The 21,907-nt window shown below is 40.2% G+C and overlaps 1 protein-coding gene across 4 annotated transcripts in view; it reads right to left on the bottom strand.

Moving 5' to 3' along the window:
• The window catches only part of fam204a (family with sequence similarity 204 member A), a 70,676-nt gene extending 49,522 nt beyond the window's left edge, over nucleotides 1-21,154 (bottom strand). For all 4 annotated transcript variants that reach the window (XM_061690884.1, XM_061690883.1, XM_061690881.1 and 1 more), the window contains exons 1-5: nucleotides 20,863-21,154; nucleotides 20,511-20,601; nucleotides 18,516-18,540; nucleotides 18,283-18,385; nucleotides 16,812-16,901 (exon numbers count right to left, since the gene is read on the bottom strand). In XM_061690884.1, the coding sequence (XP_061546868.1) occupies nucleotides 16,812-16,901; nucleotides 18,283-18,385; nucleotides 18,516-18,540; nucleotides 20,511-20,601; nucleotides 20,863-21,054 (501 nt within the window). In that variant the 5' untranslated portion in view covers nucleotides 21,055-21,154. The remainder of the gene's footprint in view (nucleotides 1-16,811; nucleotides 16,902-18,282; nucleotides 18,386-18,515; nucleotides 18,541-20,510; nucleotides 20,602-20,862) is intronic.
• Nucleotides 21,155-21,907: the final 753 nt, after the last annotated feature.

The raw sequence follows: 21,907 nt of genomic DNA, 5'->3' as shown, positions 1-21,907 counted from the left end.
CAAAAGGTAAACACTGCTCGTCATCAAAACAACAGTGAAACATGATGGTGGCAGTGTCATGCTTCGCAGGGCTGTTTTTCTTTAGCTGGAACTTGGGCCTTAGTCAAGGTGGAGGGAAATATAAACAGTTCCAAAGACCAGTCAGTGTGAGGACAAAACCTTCCGGCTTATGCTTAAAACTAAATAATATGTCCAGGAAAGGCTACTAGAAGAGCTCAACTTTATTTGAGGTTAACGAGAGGAACTTTAAGATAAAGGGTGAGAGTTGTGTGCTGACACCCATTGAACGCGTTTGAATGTGATTGGTTAATTCTGAACACAGTCATATCCCCAGTTTCTGTATAAGAGGGTGTGCAAACTTTTGAACCCACATTATCTCACTTCTTTATTTTGACTTCCCCCCTCGCTAAAAAAAAAAAAAAAAAAAATGCCTCTGTTGTCAAAAACACAATCTTTAATAAATTGACGTCTCGATGAGTAACGCTGGACCCCCTACATCCCCCTCAAGGTTTTTCTCATGTCGAGTTGGTGAAGGTGAGGCAGGTGACCTCTGCAAAATATTTGCAGCTTGGATACATATAACTCGACTGAAAAGTTTCCAAAATGTTGAAAATTCCTTTGGAAATATTCAGTGCAATTGACTGCAATTACCTACCACCGGTTTTCTTTTTAACAAGACAACGCATTCATGAGTCAGAAAGACACATATATGGTTTATAGTCTCTATTTGTTGTAAAAAAACAAAAAAAAACAATTAACATTAAAACATGATGAAAAACGCCAAATGCACTTCTCAATCATCAAAAGCATTTCTGTTTTGGAATACTGGAGGCAGTCCCTGCGGTCCTCGGTCCTCCAGAGAAGGACCGTGACAGCAGGAGGCAAACGTTCAAATCCCAGGGAAGACACCTGTGTATTGTGAAGTAGAATAATCCCAATAACCCCAGTCACACAGAAGCACAGGAAACAAAGGGAAAATCCTGCCTCCTCTGTCACTCGTGAGATAGGTATATTATTCAAGCAGAGGCAAACTTCGATAAACAACTTGGAACAATTTCACCAAATGTTGGGGTAATTCGCTGTAATATTCACAGCACAATCAAAGGGGAAGAAAGTATTGAGGTAATGAAGAAATGTGCCACCACTGCGCCACTTCGAAGAAGAAAAAAAACTGGGAGGGAAAAAAAAAAGTTTCAATTATAATTAAGTGGGATAAACTTTATTAGAAAGACTGAAACTAAAATATCTCCTAATGCATGCTGGGATTAAGCAGGTCAGAGCGAGCAGGCAGGAAAAAATTAAACTAAAGGCTTTTTATCACTATATTTCAGGAACCAAGGGTGTAAAATGTTCTAATTTGGGATACATTAAAAGCCATAAAGGTCTTTCAAAAAGATTAATGGTACTTTGCTTGGATTTAAGATAAGGGCTCTGGCTGGCTGCAAGTGGCGGGCTGTGGCAGGGCCCTCAAGGCATTCATCTTTACAGCCACCACAAGATTTGTGAAAACGTCTGTATAACCTGGAGCGTACATATGATGACAGTCCTTTGCCATTTTCTAGCTTTTAAAACTCTCCAAATAATGTTTTCTCCTCTTGCTTGCAGAGCCTTACAACGGGCAACAAAGTCTGCATTTGCAGTAGATTTGCAAGCAGATGAGAGCACACCAGGGCTTTTCCCTGCTCTCTGTTGGACCGGTGCCGATGCTTCCGAGTAGTTGCGATGCGGCAGGAAGATTATACACACACGTTTATTAAATTACAGTATTGACAAATCCAACAGCACCTCTGTGGCTATGAGGCCTCATTGTTGGGGAACAATCAAACGATATAGCATGACACTAAATGGGTTCACATAGTTACCTTTTTTCCCCCACTTAGGGATTATGCACAATCACCTGCTCTCCCGCTGAGCCATTTGAAAGCTGCCCAAACATTGCAAAGCCAAAATTAAAAGAACACGCTCATAACCATTATTCCCATGTTTGTTAATTCAAACGTACAATGTACTTCATAAAAAAATATAAAATAAGAAGTAACAAAAGCTCATAATTTTGCCTTCTTTAATCAGTTTAGTTTTGTGATTATCTTAGCTGAGGCTCAACATTAATGTCAACCAAGTTACCTTGGAGACAGAACAGATCAAAGAGACAAAAAAAAAAACCTCAAATGTCTGATTAATCAAGCCTGCAAACAGCTTATTTCCTTCAGCCTGCATGCAAGTATGAAAATGAGATTCCGAGAGCAGTACATTGTGCAGATTTGTTCATTCTTATCTGAACAAAGCCAGCGGCAGCTTATTTCATGGATCACTGGCACTGTCAGCACTGTGGCGCCGAGCAGGTGACGGTTCCTCTTTCTGTGGTGAGAACAAAATTAGCAAAAAGTCGGCACAAATTAGCCTCTCATGTTTTTCTGTAATATGACATTATTTTTCATTAAAAAATTTTTTATCCACTTTTGAGGATTTCTTTTCCCTCCCCCACCTCATGTATCTTAGTGCCAAATCCTCTCACATCAGAAGCTAGTGCAAATAAGAATGGAAGTACAAAGCTGGGACAAAGGCACGAGACAAGAAACCTCCTGCAGTCTATGTTTATGTGGCCCTAAGAGGCAGTTTTTCCCACTGCCACACATATTAATATATGATAAGTGCCTGTCATAATCATCTTCCTGTTTTGGAGTTTCTCTCTCGTGTGTCCTGTGCACAGCCCTGTTAAAAATAAGGTTTATTCTGAGGATTAATAGTCTGACCTATGGTAGATTTGAATGCAAATAAAGAAAAAAAAACATCATTGTGCTCAGTTCTGCCACTGCAGCTTAAGGCCACGATGAGGGTTAAGTCAATAGTACTGATTCATTCAAGTTTGGGTCGTCATGGAGATTCAAATGGAGATCCAAACATGGGAACCCAATGCGTTGAGGGGGGAAAAAACAACAACTGCCTGCTGCATTGCATATTACACAACTGAAATAATACATTGTAGGGCTCTCAAAAGAGTCGCAATCAAACAGCTATAAAATACAATACCTCAATTAAAGATGAAAAACGCGTCTCCATGTGGAAAAAGTGTTAATGTTTCTTCTAACAATATCAAATAAATGATGGCTTTATGGACAAAATTGCCTCACAGCCATTCATAAATTTCCTATCCAGGAAGACTCTTCCAATTAAAATGTGTGAGAGGTGGATTAACAAGGGCTATATGGCTTTGCCTCACTAAATCACCTCCCCGAGCTGCTCTGGTGCATTTGACGTGTAAACGATTAATGACCAGCCTAATTCCCTTATCACACTACCTTAATGCCTAAATAATGTGGCCTTAGTCAACCTTGGCACGAAGGGCTATATAAGAAAGGAATGAATATCAGATTAGGCAGTGTGTGTGTTATTCCATCATAATTTCTTAAAATTGAGGCAGAAGGGGAAGAAAGCATGTTTTGTTGCAGCAACATTGGGGAGGTCAAAGGATCAAGAGATCAATGGACACCACCCATATCGCCTTCGAAAAGACAGAGACCCCATGTCATCCAAATGTGAGCCAACAGACTGAAATAAACTAAGCACACAACCAGTGTCAAATCCTACAGAAGACAACCCACGGTGTCAAATCCTACAGAGAACAACCCAAGTGAGAGTAAATTCATCTGAATCATAAAATGAGCATCTAGATCAGGGGTCACCAACATGCTGCCCTCGGTCACCAGGTAGCCCGCAAGGATCACGATTATCCAGCAGCATGTTTTAAAAATAGCTCATCAGTGAGAGGATATACTGATTTCCCAAGATTGTTATAGAAGTGGTCATTTGAAATTTAAACACTGACGGAGATTTATAGTAAAAAAAAAAAAAAAAAAAAAAAAAACTGTTGCACATGGATATTTACCTGCTTCCTACCTTGTTAAACCATTGTTGAAAATTATTGTGAGAAATCATTAAGACATCAGGGTCTTCATATTTATGAATATTATTCATTATTAATAATAACAAATTTAATGTAATTTGAGTACTGTCTATTACTAGTATATTCCTTATCATTAATGTATGATATGTATTGGTCAATCCTATGGAAATAAATTGGGAGGAATCTGGGTTTTGAACTGAAAAGATTAGGAAACCCTCTACAGTGTACATCTTCAGATCATGTATTAACTCATTCACTGCCAGCCTTCCCAGTTAACATGGATATTTGACTTCTAAAGCATTCAATGGCAGTGAATGTGTTAATAATATGAAACTCTACACTATTAAAATATTTCTTCTTAAACAGTCAATAAACCAATCGAATAGATCCAAGCAAGTTCTGCCAGCTTGGCCAATGTCATTGTAGGATATCCAATAACTGCAATATTCAAATCACAGTGAACAATATATACTATGGAAGAATGAATAATTGAAATACAGCATTATTGCCGTTACAATGCTACGTCCCAATGCACATCCCAGTGGGCAGCCTCAGAAGAACTTTTGTAATCTTGCCACCACTTTGAAAAACACAATTACATGGCAGGAAAAGGAAAAGAACTCCGGGGAGGACACATGCGAACAGCAATGTCTCAATTTTCTCTTCAAGTAATCTGATTTGAGATACAGATGACGTGTCATCATTAGGGAGCAGACACAAAAAAAAGTTCACTTGCTTGTGCACAATCCATTATCTTGCCTCTTCTGAGTGGGGTGGGCTTATTAGCAAGCTTTGAACTCACACTTAGAGTAATATGCCATCAACAGTTTTATAAGCTAATTAGAGAAAACAGTATAATTAATGAGTGACTAGCAATAAACGGCAATCATGAAAAAAAAGAAACCACGGGTACTAAGCTTTCACTACTAGCAATTAAGGCATAATTACAAACAAATTATATATGTGTTTTGCTGTGGGCTCCAATTTAAAAAATGCTTTAATTAAAATAGAAAACATGCTAATTAATTAAACAGCACACAAATCTACATTGAAAAGTATGCTTTGTCTATCAAGTAATTAATAAAATACAATAATCCAAATGAGATTCCAAGGCATTTGATAAAAGCTTTGTTCCCATTTTTGAAATCCAGTTTCAAATTAATGGGTGAAAATTTAATGTGAGTCATCCAGAGATACAATAAAAGTTCATTGACTGATAAATTGCTTATGATGAAGGGAAAGGGAACAAAGAAGAGAGTTTCACTAAACTCTCCACACGGTGGCCCGAGGGGCGTTGCGCAGGGACAGTCAGCCTCATTCTCTGATGGTGGTGAGGAGAAAGTCCAAATCTGATAAAGCCAACCTTCCATTAATGCTCTGCTCATTATTATTTTTTTGCATTACAACACAGGGAGGGCAGAGTAAAGGAGGAGGAGGAGGAAAAACAAAAAAGATTAATATCACAAAACATTTGTTTTAGCTAAACTGCCAGGTCGCCCCGCCAAAATGCCACGGAACCTTTGTTTCACAGCTATTCAGGCTGGCCTTCCAAAGGCTAGATTTCAAGGACAGTGTGGCTTTTTCTTTCAGAGACCTCGACTGACATTTGAGCTGTGCCATAATGAGATAATTAGTTCACAACCATCAGCATGTTAAAATGCTACGAAACAAAAAGCTGTACTCACTTGAATACTCAAAATAAATCATTTTTCAACTATAGAGAATGTCAGGTTAATAAACTAATAAGAATTAAAATATCATTAATTATTGTACGACAAAATATTTATATTGCTATTGCTCATGGTGCAACCGCTGTCCAAAGTCCATGTACAATTGCACAGTTTTTAAATGGCATGCGAATCTTGATATCTTTCTACACGTCCAATAAAAACATATTGTGTATTTAGCATTGGAATTGACACAGCAAAAGGATTACATTATAATTTCTCTAAACTAAATCAGATTCAAAATCAGGGAAATTCTGGTAAAAATAAAGTAAGTTAAAGTCACCATGTCACTGTGAACTTTGTTGATTTCAAGGTAAAATATGAAGGCAATGCTTTCATAGCAGCATTACTTTTCTATTGATTGTTTTTAAGTTGAGGGAAATATAATTCCTTTTGAGTTGCCATTTTGTTTAAGTACAAACTAATTAGTGTTAAATTGGACGCTTGCAATTAAACGAGTCATGAACTTGTTCTGGCACGGTGGCCGACTGGTTAGAGCGTCAGCCTCACAGTTCCGAGGACCCGGGTACAATCCCCGGCCCCGCCTGTGTGGAGTTTGCATGTTCTCCCCGTGCCTGCGTGGGTTTTCTCCGGGCACACCGGTTTCCTCCCACATCCCAAAAACATGCATTAATTGGAGACTCTAAATTGCCCGTAGGCATGACTGTGACTGCGAATGGTTGTCTGTGTGTATGTGCCCTGGCAACCAGTTCAGGGTGTACCCCGCCTCCTGCCCGATCAGAATCAGAATCAGAATCATGTATGTGCCCTGGCAACCAGTTCAGGGTGTACCCCGCCTCCTGCCCGATGACAGCTGGGATAGGCTCCAGCACGCCCGCGACCCTAGTGAGGAGAAGCGGCTCAGAAAATGGATGGATGGATGTACCTGTTCTGAAAACCATCCGCTTAAACATTTTAAAATATTGAATTCATGGATACCTCATACAATGATGACTCTGAATAAAGTTGTTTGTGTTGCTTTTATAAAACACTTCACAATGCTGTGAATATTTGTTTTTCTTGCTCCTGAAAAAAGGTTAATTGGACAAATCAGCTTTCCAATGGATTTTTTTAATGGTAATATTATGGAAGAAAGTGTATTTTTAACCTGTGGTTTTAACTATTTAATTGTTTGAAGTCTCAGCGCCCTTTGCACAATGGTCATTGCACCGGACTATTGCAATATTAGTCATTCGAACTGCTCTAAGTGCTTGAGGACTCTGCATCTTTCTGCACAATTGTTTTTTGTCAATGTCTTTATGTCTCCAAAGTGTTCTGTAAATTGACTGTCTGTTGTACTAGAGCGGCTCCAACTACCGGAGACAAATTCCTTGTGTGTTTTGGACATACTTGGCAAATAAAGATGATTCTGATTCTGATTATATAGTGTGTGCTTATACAACATATGCTTAAGTCGCAGGATGACTCTTTGTACAAGTTCTTTCCATGACATACAGTACATATCGTGATGTACCAAAGATGTTTGTTTTTGTTTCCCCACGACACTTAAAAACAAAATCACAATACTTGAGCATTAAAGGTTACACAGATCTATCATATTGCCATGCGGTTTATATACAGATGCATATACATCTACGTTATGGACTTGTGAGGCCATGTAACATAATTTTTCATTTTCATATTCCTTTGCTGCTGCAGTCATAGAATGGACCCAACACTCACCATTGTGGGAGACTGAATAGAGTTTCTGTTTTGAAGTGGTAATGCCTCTCTAATAGTTGAGATGACTGCTACGGGGAGACTCTACACTCTAACATGGTGTGACGGTCTTTTGTCATAAAATAAACCCACTTCTTCCACATAAAGGACAACCTCAATTTCAAAAGACCCCACTAGCACTGTTATTTAAATAAGAAAAAAGTGAGTAATTATTAATTTTAAGGATGAATGAAACACAATAACAAAAGAGTTGATTAGTGAAAGAATATTGCCGAGTTCAAAGTTAGGTTTTGTCTGACTTGATAGTTGTTATGTAGGGTACAGGACTAGGAAAATGCACAAACATCTCCCTTAAACTATCCATCCATCCATCCATTTTCTTTACCGCTCATTCTCACTAGGGTCGCGGGCTGCTGGAGCCTATCCCAGCTATCTTCGGGCGGGAGGCGGGGTACACCCTGAACCGAACGCCAGCCAATCGCAGGGCACATAGAAGCAAACAGCCATTGGCACTCACATTCACACCTACGGGCCATTTAGAGTCTTCAATTAACCTACCACGCATGTTTTTGGGACGTGGGAGCCCACCCAGGCACGGGGAGAACATGCAAACTCAACACAGGCAGGGCCAGATTTGAACCCCGGTCCTCAGAACTGTGAGGCAGACGTGTTAACCAGTCGTCCACCGTACCACCCTCCCTTAAACTAGTAAATATTATTTTAAAGTGTAAAGTTCATTTTCTTTGTTTTATAGACATTTTTGAAATGGTCATTAAGGTCAGAATCCCATTCTATCCAAGAGGTGCGTTCAACAAGGTTTAATCTTAGGGCTCTTGCTTTTTTTAAATCATCCAAAAGATGACAGTGAGTCTTTTCTGTAACCTGTCAGTTTTTTTTTTCCAGCTATTTAAAAATGTATTATTAAACTCAATATCATGCTACATGTTTATACCCAGATAAACATGCTTTTGTGGTACAGTGTCATTTTTGACTTGTTTCTTTTGTCGTTTCTCTCTGAATGTTTGGTGTTGTGTTGGTCAAATACTGCAGAAACAGAATCATCTTTATTTGCCAAGTATGTCAAAAACACACAAGGAATGTGTGTTTTGCATAATTTTGCATCATATAAATATTGTATAATAAGAACAGAGCAGTTTCCAAATCAAACAAATGTCTGTCATCTGGTACATAGCACTCCTCCTGCAGGGTTAACTTCACTTCTGACAGAGAGGCCCTGTAGCTTTGTAGGTCTAATTTGTTATCAACTTCCTGCACTGCCTCATTTAACTGAAATAGCTACAAAATCAATCTGTCAATTGCGAGTTTCTGGACGCTATCACATCTCCCGACAGAGCTTGGGGCTACACTACGTGTCAGTCACTCAATGTTATGCTAATTACAGAATTAATTAGCCCATATGAAACTTATAAGTAGTGCAAAAGCATGTGCATTTATCAAGATAAGAGAACCTGTCTACTTAATTGGAGGACTTAGACCTCCGAATACAGTACTGAGCTACGTGGACTCATTCAGAAGCTACATTTTTATTTTTTATTTTTTTATTACATTTGTGTCTTCTATGGGTTCTAAGAAGAGGTATTTAAGAAGCGGTATTACCGTGATGAGAAGAACCTACAGACATCTTTATGAGAGAAGAGCCCCGAACTGCACGGTTTAAGTATTAAAGGAATACATTAGGGAGCTTTGTCTAAGCCATGTAGACACTTATGATCGTTCGGTATCTAAGAGGGAATGCGATTTCTTGACTTCATCTTTGAATATCCAACTATTTTCACTTAAAAAAAAGTATGTGTCATCATGCACTAATTAACAACACATTTTTATACTTCTTTAAAAAAAATTAAGAATAAAATAACTCAATGTGATATTCCCAATTGATGTATTGTACTGTATTTAACCATTTGGACTGAATTTCTTAGCTACTTTTACCACAGTGCTGTGATGTTCAAATGAAAAAAGAAAGTACTAAGTAAAATTAAAGCCATTAAATGATGTGATGGAGCTCATAACAGTAAGAAATCCTAGATGCTGACAGCCAGCTTTCTGTCTCCTTCACATTTCTCTCAGAATAAATCATGTAATCAACATGTCGTAGCATTTTCTTTACAAAACAATGCCTAGAGGGACAAACAGGCCTCTTTAGTTTTTCACAGCTGTCAGAATGCTTTTGCATCTTTTGCTAGGAAAACCTGTTTATATTGTTTCTGAGAAAAGCCTGCGACAATCTTGTCTTGGTGTTACGAGCATAAACAAATTAAAGACCTAAGCTACTGCGTACCAAATGAGCCACTCAATTATAACCTTGAAATTGATTCTGGCCACACCGGGGACTATTGATCCTCCAAATATTTGTCACCGACCCCTGTCAGAAGCAGAGGTGTCTACTGTACTTAAACAGATATTTCTGGTATCTGTATTTTACTTGAGTATTTATTTTTCTGGCAACTTTTTATTTCTTAATTTTTATTACTTTTTAACACAAATATCTGTACTTTCTACTCCTTACATTTTAAAATTGAGCTCCATACTTTTAAAACCTTCTAAGATTAGCGAACATAAGGTGTAGAAGACGGGGTGGTAAAACAGCCAACTTGTTCCGCCGTTTATTTTTTAAAATAGACCTTAATTCCTATAAAACAGGTATCTTCAAATGCCGGGCATCATCATGCGGACGTTTTTTCTCTATAATACACCGCTGTAACAGATTAATGAAATTAAATGAAATAGTTTGTTTACCGGAAAAGATTTGCGGACTTGAAGAAGCAGGACGCTGTAGTGCCTGTACAAAAGGAAAGTTAACTCAGAAAAGAGAGTTTTTCAAGATAAATGGATGGACCAGTACTTTTCTATTCTTCCAGAAGCCCGCTAAAAACTGTTGTGTTTCATATGTTGTGAGACCGTGGCTTTATGAACATTAAGCAGCTCTTCCAAATCAAAGACGTATACCAAACATAGGCAATGAACCCGTTGGCGAGAACTCTGAATGTGTTACTTGAAATTTAGGCTTGACATGCCTGTGTTGCTTAACTTCAAATGATTGCGAGTCTTTAATTTCTTTTTTTTAGCTTTGCAGGCATAAAAAGAATACAATCTGTAGTACTGAAATGTAGTCCTGATGTGTTTATGCCTGTTTAGTGGATATTTACTTGTTATTGGTGTTCGTCATTTGTATTCAAATGTGAACTGTTATGGGTTTAGATGTGTTTTTAAACACATATCACAACACTGTATTTCAGTTTTCTCTGGGAATAAATTTATTTGTGTTCCCGTATTGTTCTCCTTCAGTAGGATTAAATAGTTTTTCATTTGTGGTACAGACGTGAGTTTTTTCATGGAAAGCAAAACGTATTTGCTGGGAACCTTTTAAATTCATAGGTAAGAATAATTTTGACTGTTTTTTCCCCCCAATGTTCTGTATTAATAGAACATGCTTTGATGTTGGCAAAAAGTAAACCTCATGAAAATCAGCTGAGAAATTCAGTTATGTTTTATTTTCAACATATACATATTGCCTTTGATGGCAACCCTGCCTCCACCACACCCAGTTATTTATCTTATAAGATTCTTGTTACCAGTATATTATTAAAGCACCTGCAAAGCTTTGGGTGAACCATGACATTTTATTTATTTTTATTTGTTTAAAGTTACCTTGTTTAAAAGTCTGGCGCGCTGGTATTAAATTAGGTCATAAAGTTTGAGCATTAACATAATATTTAAAACAATTACTTCTCTGGGCAGAATTTTTTTTAAGGAGTAGTTACTAAGTAGTTTAAGTTATTTAGGTTTGAAACAAATCTAGCATTTTTATTTTTAACGAATTATGTTGTATATAACTTTATTTCAGTAATATATATATAACAGCTCGTCTTTTCATTTAAACCTATCTGTTTTATTTTGGTTTTGTCTTTTGTCCCCCCAAGAGAAAGCAAGCAAAGCATCTAGAGAGATACAAAAATCACCCTATATGTATTTTAAAATTGGGCTGGAAAACATCAATTTACTTTTTACCTTTTTTACTTAAGTACATTTATAAGTGTGTACTTTTGTACTTTTAAGTAAGGGATTGGCTTCAGTACTTTTACTATGACCAGAGTAGTTTTTTGCACAGGTATCAGTACTTTTACTTAAGTACTGAATAACAGTACTTTTGACACCTCTGGTCAGAAGTAAGCAGGACTGCGATTAACATATGCATTGCTTAACGCTATCTGCACAACAGGCTGTGGCATTAAAGATACACCATACTCCTTTACAATTACATCTTATTCAGAATCCTTCAAACATTTTTTGGCTTCAAGCACCTCTGTTCATTGTGTTTGTAAAGATCTGTGCTGTCCTACATTTGAGTTCAAAAGTGAGTGCTGTAGGAATGACTACCTCATTTAGAGTTAAGTTCCCAGGACTCCTAATTGGTCAATTCATTCCTCTGGCGGAAATGAAATTATCACTGCTAAACAAGGAGGAGAGGATGCCAGACGGCTGTCAGGTCCCATCACCGTTCTGGCAAAACACAAAGCAAATGCCAGTGAGGCAAGAACCTCGGCTCAGGCTAAAGCCATCCACCAGCACTCTAAGAGGCTTTTTGAAAGTACAGTGCAGGTGCCAGTCACAACTGCTTTTCTTAAAGTCCTCAAATTTGCCCATTTGGCTCAAAGTTTGATGCAAATATGATGGACTATATCAATAATGCCCATAACACTTGATATACAATTAACTTAACTTTTCTTTTTTTTTTTTTTTTAAATCTCCAACAGGACCAGTATATTTGGGGCCCAAGTTATCCAAGAAGATGAGATTTTCTTGAAAACATTTCCTGATAACATTAAAACATATAATCTGGTATTTTATATATTCGTATCAAAACTGTAAAACATTTTTTTCATGTGAAATGAAAACGAATGATCCTCAAATGCCCCCCAAAAAAAAAAAATTAACAATAAATTTTGTCTCCCCGCTGTTTCATACACACCTGCTCCTGAGAGCATCTTCACCACCTGTGCCTCGTTCACCCTAATTACCCCTTGCATTTAACCTCGTGTCTCATTCTTTCTCGTCGCCAGTTCGTTGTACCTTGTTGTCGCGTTCCAGCATTCCTTGTTTCCACGTCACAGACTCACAGTAAGGCTAGACCCTGTTCCAATTATCGACCTTGCCTTTTTGCCTCACGTTTTTGGATACTGTTGCCTTTTTTGGATTGCCTACCTGTGTACCGACCTCTGTCCTATCCTCTGTTCCGTTCATGACAGTACTGATGTAAGAAAAACACTCTTATCCCATATTACTGAGGATGATGGGAACTTAGCCTTGAAGTGTGTGCAACAACATGATGATATTTTGTTTTTTTTTGTTTTTTTTTCCAAAGATGGCGCCTACCAGTGTGGTCGCCTCGGTAACGCGCTCTCTAGTATTGTCTTTGTTTTTGTGTTTTTCGTCCGTCTTTGGAGACCTTACACGACTCACTTACACAAGGGGAGACCTGCTAACCATCAAGGAGGCTACTGCGGACTTTCTGTCACCAACTTTCGAAAATCCGCTCAGTTTTTTCCCCGAGTTACTCACCGGAGCGGCGTCCGCGGTTTTCGGCGCATGGATGCGGAAGCGGCGCCACAGAGGAAAACGAGCCGGCATTCAGGTGAAACTCCGCAAGAGAGGACACAGATTGGCCTTCCCGTCGATCCACCTCGCGAATGTACGCTCCCTACCCAACAAAATGGACGAGCTTCATCTTCTGTTAAAGACCAGTAAAGACTTCGGACATTCCGCGGCCATGTGCTTCACGGAGACCTGGCTTTGCGACGCTGTACCCGATGGCGCCGTCATGCTTCCGGCTTCAACATTCATCGAGCGGACCGCAACATGGAATCATCGGGAAAAACGAAGGGCGGCGGGATATGCCTCCATATAAACGAAAAATGGTGTACGGACGTCACGGTGCTCAGCACACACTGCAGCCCGCATTTGGAGTCGCTGTTTTTGAACTGTAAACCATTTTACTCGCCACGTGAGTTTGCATCGTTTATACTGGCTGGAGTCTATATTACACCGCAAGCTAACACGAACGCCGCATTCCTAACGCTCGCCGAACAAGTCAACGAAATTGAAAAAAAACACCCTGACTCACCCCTCATTATTCTCGGGGACTTTAACAAAGCTAAACTCAACCACGAACTCCCTAAATACAAGCAGCACATCGACTGTCCTACCAGGGAAAATAATACTTTAGACCACTGCTACACTACGGTAAAAAACGCATACCGTGCTATACCTCGTGCAGCCCTGGGCTCGTCTGATCACTGCTTAATTCACTTAATACCGACGTACAAGCAAGAACTTAAATGTGCGAAGCCTACAGTGAAAACAGTCAAAAAGTGGACCAATGAAGCAAAGATGGAACTTCAAAGCTGTTTAGACTGCACAGACTGGAGTGTCTTTGAAAATTCAGCTGGCAGCCTGGATGAATATACGGACACTGTCACATCCTATATCAGTTTCTGTGAAGAGGTTTGTGTACCAACAAAATCATTTCGGACATTCAACAACAACAAGCCGTGGTTCACTGCTAAACTTAAGCAGCTTCGCCAAGCTAAGGAAGATGCATATCAGAGCGGGGACAGGGCCCTGTATAATCGAGCTAGAAACCAGCTTACTAAAGAAATTAACATTGCAAAGAGGATCTATGCAGCAAAGTTGGAAAAACAGTTTAGCGCGAACGACTCGAAATCAGTCTGGCGTGCATTCCAATCGCTGACTAATTACAAGCGACGATCCCCCCAAGCTGAGAACAATAGCACACTAGCCAACGACTTGAATACCTTCTATTGCAGATTTGAAAAGGACAGTTTCACTCCACACACCCACCCGGCCGCACCCGCGACCACAACCACACCTCTGACTTCTGCGTTAACCATCCATGAACAGGATGTGAGACGCATCTTCAAACAACAGAAGATTAACAAAGCAACAGGACCGGACCATGTGTCCCCATCCTGCCTCAAAGTCTGCACGGACCAGCTCGCTCCAGTCTTCACTCAGATCTTTAACAGATCTTTGGAAATGTGCGAAGTTCCATCCTGCTTCAAACGCTCCACCATCATTCCAGTCCCCAAGAAACCTGCAATCTCTAGTCTGAATGACTACAGGCCTGTCGCTTTGACATCTGTAGTCATGAAGTCCTTTGAACGTCTCGTGCTGGACCACCTCAAGAGTGTCACAGGTCCCCTGCTGGACCCCCTGCAGTTTGCCTACCAAGCGAACAGGTCTGCGGATGATGCAGTCAACATGGGACTGCACTTCATCCTAGAACACCTCGACAGTGCAGGGACCTACGCGAGGATCCTGTTCGTGGACTTCAGCTCAGCGTTCAACACCATCATCCCTGAACTCCTTTCAACCAAGCTTCTCCAGCTCAGCGTCTCACCTGCCATCTGCCAGTGGATTTACAGCTTTCTGAAGGGCAGGACAGAGCAGGTCAGGCTGGGGGAGGCCACCTCATCCACACGCAGCATCAGCACTGGGGCGCCCCAAGGTTGTGTCCTCTCTCCGCTGCTCTTCTCTCTCTACACGAACGACTGCACCTCAGCGAACCCGACTGTCAAGCTCCTGAAGTTTGCAGATGACACCACTGTCATCGGCCTCATCAAGGACGGTGACGAGTCTGCATATCGACAGGAAGCGGAGCTGTGGTGCGGGCGACACAACCTGGAGCTGAACACGCTCAAGACGGTAGAGATGATCGTGGACTTCAGGAGGCATCCTTCGGCACAGCTGCCCCTCACGTTGTCCAGCTGCCTTGTGTCAACCGTCGAGACCTTCAAGTACCTGGGAATTACAATCTCTCAGGACCTGAAGTGGGCGAACAACATCAACTCCGTCCTCAAAAAGGCCCAGCAGAGGATGTACTTCCTGCGGCTTCTGAGAAAGCACGGCCTGCCACCGGAGCTGCTGAGACAGTTCTACACAGCGGTCATCGAATCGGTCCTGTGTTCTTCCATCACAGTCTGGTTTGGTGCTGCTACAAAAAAGGACAAACTCCGACTGCAACGGACAATCAAAACTGCTGAAAGGATTGTCGGTACCCCCCTACCCACCATTGAGGACTTGCACGCTGCCAGAACTAAGACAAGGGCGTGCAAAATCCTCTCGGACCGTCTGCACCCCGGTCACCAGCTCTTCCAGCTCCTTCCCTCAGGTAGGCGCTACCGATCAACGCAAACTAGAACTAGTAGACATTCCAACAGCTTCTTCCCTCTTGCGATCAACTTCTTAAACACCTAACCTATAATTCCATTACAACAAGCTGGCAATTTTTTGACTTTAGTTCGTTGTCACATTTCTGTGGGGCCAATTATGTATTACTCATGCACTCACTGTAGTTGTCTCGCCATGCTGCACTATTTGCATATACTGGCCACTCATGCCAGAGTAGCATCTGCTCCATTTGCACACTGATTGAGGAGTATCTGTAACATTTGCACAACCGACATTGTCCCAGATGATCGCACTACTCGTCACTTTAAACCGCATACACTCCTTGAAGTCTCAGCGCCCTTTGCACAATGGTCATTGCACCGGACTATTGCAATATTAGTCGTTCGAACTGCTCTAAGTGCTAGAGGACTCTGCATCTTTTTGCACAATTGTTTTTTGTCAATGTCTTTATGTCCCCAAAGTGTTCTGTAAATTGACTGTTTGTTGTACTAGAGCGGCTCCAACTACCGGAGACAAATTCCTTGTGTGTTTTGGACATACTTGGCAAATAAAGATGATTCTGATGATGATATCAACAAGCATGGTTCATTAAACTAATTAATAAAAATTACTAGCGAGTGGCTATATGTGAGATTGTTACTGTAACCATGAAACAAATAAATTTGTGTGGCTTTGAAGAGAAAAAAAGGAAGGTCAAAAAAACACATCTGTCAGTGTTACATGTTTGCAACTATTGCAAAATGCAAAACTGTCTTCAATGCTGTCAGCAAACTACAGCAAGAAACAAAAAAAATCTCATTTTAAGACTCACTATACGGTGAAGGAATGTAAAGCAAAGTACTGTAGGTGCTGTCTTTCTTTTTAAGTACAATTACATATTCGGGTGCTACACTTTATGCTAAATTACTTTCAAACCACTTGATCCTTGATGCCTACCAAGGCGGTAAGTTACAAACTTCAGGCACTGCATTTAGGGACATGTACACTTCAAAGGTATGAAACTCATACCTGCGGAATTATTTAAGAGTTGGCTTGAAAGCAATGTACCCTTCATTAAAAAGCAGAGCCAAAAGTCCTTTAAAACTGCAGCACTTCAAAACTAAGGGGAGGGCTTTCCATTAACTCAATGGAAAAGGGCTGCAGGACTGAATTGTGGGTGTCTGGGTATGTTTATGTTCCTCAATGTCTTTGCGGCAGAAATGGCCACGGATCCATTAGCCTGATTTGTCACAGCACAAGCACCCCAAAGATCTCTTATCAGCACAATGTACCTCTCGAGTGGCGAGTCTGTCGCTCATCTCCTCCGCCTTTGCAGTGTCCCCTTCAGCTATGGCCTTCTCTATGCTCTTTTCTAGGCCGGACTGCACGAAGAGAAGAGGGGAGAGAGAAAAAAAATCAGCGTTTTTTTTTTTTTGGGGGGGGGGGAAATCAAAGAGTAACTTCAAAAGTCCCCAGGGCCATATTTTTAATATGATTGCCATTACTACAAATATGTAGATTTCCCCTCACAAATGAAAACCTTTCTGATTGGACACTATTGGGGGAATCTTAAAAATGCTACAGGAGATTACCAAACATAAATGTCACTTTAATTACAAATTTCCATTACGGGACGAAGCAGAGCTTTGTGATCGAAAGGCAGTTCTGCTGTGATGAGCCTATCTATGGAAGCAGACCGCCAGATTTGTTCAGCCCCAAAATATCATCATATTAAAATAAAATACAAGGGAAGGATGTTGCTACAACTGTCTCCTTTGATGAAACATTTGTTGACCTCAACTCAAAATATACCGCATGAGGAAAATAGTGTTGTTCCCCAAAAAACATCCAGAACATTCCACAACTCACTATCACGTTCCATAACTTGCTGTAATTCTAACTATTCGCTGACATCCGTCTTTTGCACCTCATAAGAAAAACTAAGACATTATTTTCGGCAATTCAATTATATATGACTACGATTGCCTGGCGACCAGTCCAGGGCGTACCCCACCTTTCGCCCAAAGTCAGCTGGGACCGACCCTAGTGAGGATAAGCAGTATAGTAGATGGATGGAAATCATATAGGAATCATGAAAATGCATTTGAGGGATTAAGAGTGCCTCATTATACAAATGAAAAAAGTTTTGGTTTCATTCAGCTTCTTTATCTTTTAATCATTGCACCCATCAGAATGAAACTAAATCAGTACAGTTTCAATTAAATTAAATATATCCCAAATAATTACTACAATCATTTCAAACTGAAATGAGAGCATCTTTTATTCTCTGGGTCAGTTATAGCGCTCATTAATCTCGCACACATTTTGCTTCATTTGCAGTTTCCATTGCATCTGAATATTAAGATGCACAACTTTGTGAGACATACTGGAGGAAAATGTTCAATATCCCATAACTACTTACGCAAACCCTTGTTCCTCTTGCTAAGCAAAATTTTGGGGTTTTATGAGGATTTGCACAGTGAAGGAGAACCCTACATCTGACTTTAATCTCAACCACACAAGAAAGGAGCGTGCTTCTAATCTTATCACTAAATGTAGCAGAACATAATCCTTAATATTCTACTCAGTGTCAGGTTGAGTTTCCGGGAGGATTTTTCTAATCCAGATGTCATATCATATAAAACAATGAAAGGACATAGTGGCAAGGAAACACAAAGGATGTGACAGTATTACCAACAGCAACGACAGACACCGCATTAAACCTCACTCGCAGATAAGATAGAAGGCAGAAGGTTTTATTACCTTGGGAGGGGGGCTGGAACATGCAGGGGGATGAAATCGATCATTTACACCAAAATATTGCTTAAGCCCATTCCAGTGCTTCTCCAACTCCTCCTGACGCACTCTGCTGACAGGAAATTATAGTTTCAGTAGTGTGGACTGACAGAATTTTCTGGCTCTTCAACATTATATTCAGTACTAGTTCTTTTGTTTTGCATTCTGCAAAGTGCAAAGATAATAGGACAATTTGGTACCTCGTCTCTGTTGGCTTTTCACCTTCTGTTGCAGTCAAGTGACATAAGAGACACTGTTAGCCATATTCAAACCAGTATCAGGCACACAATATCATCAACATATACACACATTGAGTTTTTAATTCTCTACACCAATTACTTAGTTGGACTTTTGATCGGCTGCATACACAATATTGGAAGATTAACAATCAAGCACAATGTGTTCAGAATGTTATTTCCACTATACAGAATTTTCTGTGTTGTTTTAAAGTAGTCGAGTATTATACTGTAGGTAAGGAGCTGTAAAACATAATGTTTAGTTAGGCTGCTGCTTGTCTACAGACTATAGTACTGCATTTCCTCAAATAGTGGCCTCCACTCTACTGGATGCCGTGCCAATAAATCAGTGTGTTTGTCTTTCACTTTAAATAAGCGCTTCTCCGCAAATAGACGCAGACACTTTTTAACTGGTAATTAGTAGACTTTACACTCATCTGATCGGCCTGATCGGTATTGGCCGATAATTAGCATTTTATGGTGATCGGCTGGCGGCACGGTGGCCGACTGGTTAGAGCGTCAGCCTCACAGTTCTGAGGACCCAGATTCAATCCCCAGCCACGACTGTGTGGAGTTTGCATGTTCTCCCCGTGCCTGCGTGGGTTTTCTCCGGGCACTCCGGTTTCCTCCCACATCCCAAAAACATGCATAAATTGGAGACTCTAAATTGCCCGTAGGTGTGACTGTGAGTGCAAATGGTTGTTTGTTTGTATGTGCCCTGCGATTGGCTGGCAACCAGTTCAGGGTGTACCCCGCCTCCTGCCCGATGTTAGCTGGGATAGGCTCCAGCACGCCCGCGACCCTAGTGAGGAGTAGCGGCTCAGAAAATGGATGGATGGATGGGTGATCGCCTTTAATGTCACAATTCTCCGATCCGATCAATGACTCCCCAAAAAACATTTACTCCGCGTTGCCATCGTGTACAGTATATTTGAATCAAAAAGCTGGTTTATTTTTAGCCTTGTCACGTGTCTTTTGACGTAGTACTATAAATATCTCACAGCCAATAAAGTGTTGTGGGACAGACAACACGTAATGCAAGACAAATGTGCTCTTTCACGATTGCACTGTCAGACTACTGCAATAAAATCTTGTATTCTGATACAAACGCATCCCGTCTTTTACGATCACTGGGCTTTAGCTTGTCAACGCGACCGGATACACGGGTTACCACGGCCGCGACAACAACAATTGATCGCGTTTTGTGTATTATAAGAACAAAATGGGGGGGAAATGTACTGGTAGTCACCGGTGCTCGGGAGAGGACTTTAATTTAAAGCTTGGTTGAGGTATGTTCACATACTTTTAATACGATACGGCTCGCAAGCAGGCAACAAAATGTAATGTAGCCTAGCAAGCTAGTGCTAGCACTAACTGTTGTACCGGCGTTCTGTCGAATCATGCTCTAAAGGTTCGGTGTGTGAGACGTAATCTAATTACAATAAAGTAATTGAATTACAATAAATTAGCACCCATTATTTCTGTCATGTTGTAATGTTGGTTTGACCTGACTGATTAGAATACATGACTTGAATAGAGAATACTTTTGAAGATTTTTTTTTTTTTAAACTCACTGATCGGCCCCAAAAATCCAGATCGTGTAAAGCCTAGTGTCCAATTGCCTCTGTGCACGCTCTGCAGTGGAGTTGTGTGCATCCATATTTATGTTCGGCAGAGTTACGAGTCTTCAGATGAGTTCCACCCAGTCTGGGTCTGTTCTTGGCATTTCATCTTTACTGTTTTGTTTGTTTTATAGCTTAACAGTAATATTATATATATATATATATATATATATATATATATATATATATATATATATATATTATAACGTGTTGCATAAGTACTTACTCCAAATCCACCCCCGGTCTCTGCTCCACTTACTAAGTTTAAAAAACAATAATAATAACGCCTGTGGCCACTATAAGGAAATACAGTGTTAACATGAATAACTATAAACACCTTTCTTGCATTGTCGGTTTTTTCTTCTTTTTTTCCTCGGGATTTTCGTCATCTTCGTCTCGTCTTTCTTCTTACGCAGCTCATTAAATTTCTTAAACACACAGCACAGTAAGTTCATAACAGTTATGCAACCATAGATCTGTTTGTTATAAATTTAATACATAATCGTGTTATATCATTGGAATAAACGCTGCAACGTGCATCCCGTTCCATGTTGCAAGCGTGGATTGAGCAAAAACGTTGGATGTGAGCAATGAAAGTCTTCCACAGCTGCATTATTACAAATCACAACAGCAACAAACCACAGATGAACTGTAAAATGACGTTAGACTGCATATTATATCGAACATACTTGCCACGTCTCCTGGGATATGCCAGGCAGGTTGCATGTCGGGGGTTCATTTGGAGCATCGATAACCGTCGGAGTCTTGAAGACGGGGTTTTCTTCGTATTCTTCCCCGAGTTCACGCCCACGCTCCTCTTCCTGGTCATCCGGACTGAGGTCGTCTTCTGTTAAACCCTTGGGCAGGAGACCGCTGTACATAGCGATAAACGTTCAGTTACGAACAACGTACGTTATAAAACGGGACGAATTTGTGATCAATTCTATATTTCTCCAGCAGCTGTGGAGAGAAGCTCAGGTTTCCGGGTAAACATGGTGACGTTGGCGCTAAAGACGTCCCAATTGGCTAAGACTTGGGTCAGGTTTAACAGAATATCCAATCACATTCTGACTCGCAATACTGAGCGCAAACTACAGAAGGTAGTAGCATTAATAATAATAATAATAATCATCATCATCATCTTCTTCTTCTTCTTCTTCGCCATCATAGTAATCAAAATCATTATAATAATAATCGCAATCATAATCATAATCACCTAGTTTTGCACCCACAAAAAAACAATGGTTATAGTTAGATAATGCATATAGATATTTCATAACACTGTCACATAACTATTTGAATTACATACTTTTTTAAGAATAAAACTGAAATTTAAAACGGCAGGAAAACTACAATTCCCACAATGCACTGTACAAGCGCTCATGCAAATCGAGATTGGAAGAATCAAATCAGGATTAAGAATTTTGTGCCTATTTTTATGTCACAAATCGGAGCCAAATTTACTTGTCCAGATATCAATGGAAATGTCTGACCCAAAACCTTGACTCTTTGGTCGAAAAGATTTTTCTTATTATATTAGACGAAAATGTGATTTTTCAACGGGCCATTTTCAGATTTTTCAATGGTGGCATCCGTTCCAACCATCTCATTTTCCAGGCTAAATCGAGAGCAAGTGCATCGTCTTCATAGAAAACAAGACTAATAATAGTTCATCACGTCCATATTGTTTTTAATCATGTCCAAATCCTTTGAACATGTGATTTTGGATGCCGA

This window comes from Phycodurus eques, chromosome 11, assembly GCF_024500275.1.
Source record: "Phycodurus eques isolate BA_2022a chromosome 11, UOR_Pequ_1.1, whole genome shotgun sequence".
In the NCBI taxonomy this organism is placed as follows: domain Eukaryota; kingdom Metazoa; phylum Chordata; class Actinopteri; order Syngnathiformes; family Syngnathidae; genus Phycodurus; species Phycodurus eques.
This window is presented reverse-complemented; position numbering and strand designations above follow the sequence as displayed.